The sequence below is a fragment of the Chinchilla lanigera genome, unplaced genomic scaffold, assembly GCF_000276665.1.
Source record: "Chinchilla lanigera isolate Chin_1 unplaced genomic scaffold, ChiLan1.0 scaffold00032, whole genome shotgun sequence".
Classification (NCBI taxonomy): Eukaryota; Metazoa; Chordata; class Mammalia; order Rodentia; family Chinchillidae; genus Chinchilla; species Chinchilla lanigera.
The window spans coordinates 15750427-15755198 of record NW_004955433.1 but is presented as its reverse complement, the minus strand read 5'-3'; the positions used below and the strand labels follow the sequence as shown (position 1 = coordinate 15755198).

The window sequence follows — 4772 nt, the reverse complement described above, 5'->3', positions numbered from 1 at the left end:
TTTTTTGGTTTTTCTCCGGTACCAGGAACCGAGCTCACGACCTTGCGCTTGCCAGGCAGGCGCTTTTGCCGCTGAGCTAAATCCCCAGCCCCTATAGAATATATTAAAAACTCAGAAAACTAGACCTTCTCCCAAATTTAAAGATCCAATAAAAAAATGGGCATATGAAATTAATAGCTACTTCTCAAATGAAGAAATACAACCAGTAAATAAATACACAAAGAAATGCTCGACACAGCTGGCCATTCAAGAAATGTAAATTAAAACAACACTGAGGTTCCATCTCACTCCAGAAAGAATGGCTATAATCAAGAAATCAACCAATAACAAATGCTGGAGGGCTGTAGCAGGTAAAGGAACTCTTCATTGTTCTTGATGGGAGTGTAAACTGGTGCAACAACTATGGAAATCAGTATGGAGATTCCTCAAAAAACTAAAACTAGAAACTCTCCCTCTAGGTATCTTCCCCAAGGAGTTAAAGACATAATATCACAGTGATGTATGCAAACTCATGTTTATAGCAGCACAATTCATAACGGTTAAATCTTGGAAGCAGCCTATAAGTCCATTAACAGACAAATGGGTAAAGAAAATGTGAAATTTATACACAATAGAATACTATTCTGCCACAAATAAACAAGGATAAACTTGAGTCATTTATAAGAAAATGGATGCCACCTTGAGACCATAATGTTAAGTGAAGTAAATCAGACACATAACCTTAAATATCTCATGGTTTCTCTTATTTGAATAGAAAGTGCAGTAGAGAAAGTGCAAAACAAAACACAGACACTAGCAAAAAGAGAAAAGAAGTTATTATAATCCAGCATGGACAAAGTATCTAAAAGTGTACCTTGATTTAGTATAATTGTCTTATGTATTTTATATAGTTTTTAGCCTGTTAGTCTGGCTATTAATCTCTATGTACGATAATTAACTTCATAAGGACTTATAAGATAAATAAATGAATCTGATGCTGACAAAAAAGCAGAGTGGTAGAGGGGAAGAGGAAAAAAAACCAATTGAGATGTGTTACGCACATGTACCGCTTCCCCCCCAAGAATGTAATCATTCTGTACTACAAACATGTACTAATAAAAATTAAATGTTTTTAAAGTTTAAAATCTGTTGCCTCCTCAAGCAAGTGGTAAGTTCTGTAAAGGTAGGTCCACAATTTGTGTTATGCTACTTGTGTTTCTTCTAAAATACCAACAGGAGCATGGCAGCATCACAGGTACTTCTCAATAAGGTGGAAGTAGGAGACATGGATACCTCATGGTACTGCAGGTCCCGTTCAGCATTAGCCCTCACATGCCTTATTTCATCCTTAGTGTCTTCCAGCTCTTTTTTTACAAGGTCAAGTTTCTGGTCAACAGTGAGGCCCATCAAATGGTCTGTACCTGGGCGGGACTTAGATCTACGCCGGCCTCTAAACTGCAACCCAAGAAAGACAAAGCCATTGTCAAGGAGGACTTGGTAATTAAGCAGCCCAAGATGGGTATCAAAATGACCCCTTAGGCATGTTAGACATTGCCCTGAATAAACCCAGGAGAAAAAAACTCATGGTGAAATGATGCTGGATATCAAGCCTGAGGTAATATTTATTTCATAAGTCCTAAGGCCCTGCCCTAAATGCCTCAAAAGCCTGTGTTTGGCTGAAATGAAAACAAAAGAAAAACAACTTGTGGGCGGAAACGCTGCGAGCCCACTGTAGATCAGCATTCAGTTAAGGTCAGGAGAAGCCCAGGGCACAGTGGTTCCTCTCCAGGCACAATGCTTAATAACAGAAAATAAACAAACCCTTGGACATTTTAGGATCTAAGACATAGGTCACCAATGGATGATGCAGGAAATGTGTGGGCTTCAAAGTAGCTTTGACCCTACACAAAAAGGGCCTTTGAAAGGAGGCCACATGGGGGCCACTTCACTCCTTTATTTGGCTGGCCAGGCCTTGGAAACTGTTGAGCTTCCCAATCCATGGTGTACCTGAGCGAATTCTGACGCTATTTTAGCATCCGATATCCGTAAAGGTTGCTGATCCCTTGTTTCCAGTTTAGCATAATATTTCTCAAACATCTCTGTCTCCCTTTTGAGACCAGAGTTTCCATAACTGCAAGACAGAGGGAACCTAAATAAGTTATACTAATAGAAATTTACACTCTAGATAACTAGTCCTTAACATTTATTGGCCATGTGTGACCTTCTGCAAGATACACAGCCTCTCCGTGTCTTATATTCTTCACCCGTTAAATGTAAATAAAAATAGCACCTACCTTTTAGGGTGTCAACATGGACTGCAAAGATTTTAGGACAGTTCTTGGCCACGAAGTAAGTGCTATTTAAGACTTTGATATCTTTATTATTATGTTCAATGAACCTCAAAATCTAGAACCTTGGTATTAAATTGACAATTCCTGTTGCTGTTTTCATCTTCAAGTACCATCTAACTCATTTGTAAAATTCCTCCTAAGTTACTCCTTTCTTGAAATTATACATACCCACCATCTTCAGATGTTTCCTTTAGTTTATATTTCTTAGCTCTTTTATTTCCAACACCCAGTAGATGAAAGAATCCTCTGGAAGTTTATTATAAACTGGAAAACTTTGAACATTTTTAAACAAACAGGGATAAGAAATAGAGTTCATGCTATCTAAGCCAAGATTATGAGCTTTTTAACTTCTCAATTTCTCCTATATACAACTTACATGTTTTCTATACATATGTGTGCATAGTACACATATTCATATTTGAGAGAGAATGGCTTTGATGTTTTCACATATTACTGCAGTAACTCCTGCTTGTCTGAATTTAAAGATTAGTAAAGAAGGTTGAAGGGCTGGGGATTTAGCTCAGCGGCACAGCACCTACCTGGCAAGCGCAAGGTCATGAGTTTGATTCCTGGTACCGGAGAAAAACCAAAACCAAAAAAAAAAATAGAAGGTTGACTGGAAAAAAGAAAATATAAAAGTGTCTTGCAAGCCAGGCATGATGATTGCACACCTGTAATCCCAGCAGTCTGGGTGGGTAAGGCAGGAGGACTGCAAGGTTGAGCCTAACATGGGCAACTTAGTGAGACTCTGTTTCAAAAAAGGTCTGGGGATGTAGCTCGGTGGAAAGGCCTTGAGTTCAATCCCCAGTATCACACATACACGAACGGTGTCTTGCTTTGTCAGCATATATTATGTTCCCAGTGTAGCCGGTGGAGTTACTTCTGAGTCTGAGTCTGAGTCCTAGAATGAGCACTCACTAGCTGAATGAACTTAAGAGATTTAACCTTTTGTGACTCCTAGGTTTGCTGTAGAAGGTCATACATATAAGGTCATATGATATAAGGTCAGACATAAAAAATACTTGACACAGAATAAGCAATCAAAACAGCAGCTATTACAATAATACCTCAAATCTGTACTACACTTTAGATGTAAAGAAGTACCTCTGTTCAGTTGCCAGAGGTTAGATACTCTGTGTGAGACCACTAAGTTGTACAGTTACAATTAACCTCTACTACATCATACAGTCTGAATATTAAGTTTACTTACTATAGTAGCTATAAAGCAGACTGAAAAAAAAAAAAAAAAAAAGAAGAAGAAGAAGAAGAAGAATACTGGCCAGGCATTTTTACTGTCCATCTGAAGGCTTACACCCTGCTTCAAGCCCGTGGCTGCCTCACAGTAAAACACTCTCAATAGCTTCTTGTCTATCCTGGTGCCATATTAATTTTATTGCAGAATCTTAGCATTGAAAAGGGCCATAGAGGTCACCGGGACAGAACAAGGAAGTCGCTAGGCACACACTCGGGCACCAGTCCCACACCAGGCTAAAGCTCCAGCTTCACCAACTACCCTCTGGGCTTTCCACCACCGGCTCTGCTCCCCCTTCTTGTCCCCTCAACTCTGTCCCGACCCCATCAACCGTGTTTACTCAGTGACAGTGGAGACGCAGGGGTATCCCCCACTTGGGTCTCTCCGATGTTCAGTGAGGTCTTGGATGGTCTCCAAGCTGGAGCCAAGGTCTGAGACCGTGCGGCCGAGGGTCCAAGGAGGTGAGTAGCTGCAGCCCGCAGAGGTCAGCAGGCAGGTACCTGAGTTCCTCCACCAATCCGCACAACTGGATAACGGGCAGCTCCCTCTCCTCCCCTGTCTGGGAATCGGTGTATACACTGTCAGAATCTTCGTCAGTCATCCTAATGCCGAAGCGGCCCTAGCCAGTGCAGGTCGTGTCCAGCAGCACCTGATGCTAGCAGATTTGCGTCACTCAGGCTGAGACGCTGCCGCATGTTGCCAGGACGACCGGACGCCGGCGGGAAGGGGCGGGGCTTCTGAAGACTCCGCCCAGACCTGACTCGCTTACCCCTGAGCTGGTCTCAGAGAGCAAGGTTATTGGCCTGGACCAGACACCTAAGTGAGTTCGGTTTCACTTTTTAAATATGTAGTAATTCTTTTTTTTTCTTAAATCAGATTTTATTGGTACATTTTAAATATACATAATGATCACATTCGTCATAGAGAATTTGTACTTGCACATTATATAACTTGATTCTCTTTTTTTCCCATTCCCCTACCCTCCCTTCAACCCCTCCTCCCCTCTCCATTTACAGAAACTAAGTAATTCTTAAATTGATATTAATAATAGCAGTTAGATTTGCTCTGCACTTCCTGTTTCCCACCGCTTGAAGCAGTTTATGAAAATCCTTACAACACTGCCACACCACCTATTTTTCTATCTGTTCTACAAACCAGAAACCTGAATCTCAGAAGTTAATAGATTATCA

General features: G+C 41.0%; 1 protein-coding gene across 3 annotated transcripts in view; it reads right to left on the bottom strand.

Moving 5' to 3' along the window:
* Ccdc113 (coiled-coil domain containing 113) overlaps positions 1-4278 on the bottom strand; it is a 24546-nt gene extending 20268 nt beyond the window's left edge. For all 3 annotated transcript variants that reach the window (XM_005388436.2, XM_013516275.1, XM_005388437.2), the window contains exons 1-3: positions 4083-4278; positions 1987-2110; positions 1273-1434 (exon numbers count right to left, since the gene is read on the bottom strand). In XM_005388436.2, the coding sequence (XP_005388493.1) occupies positions 1273-1434; positions 1987-2110; positions 4083-4183 (387 nt within the window). In that variant the 5' untranslated portion in view covers positions 4184-4278. The remainder of the gene's footprint in view (positions 1-1272; positions 1435-1986; positions 2111-4082) is intronic.
* Positions 4279-4772: the final 494 nt, after the last annotated feature.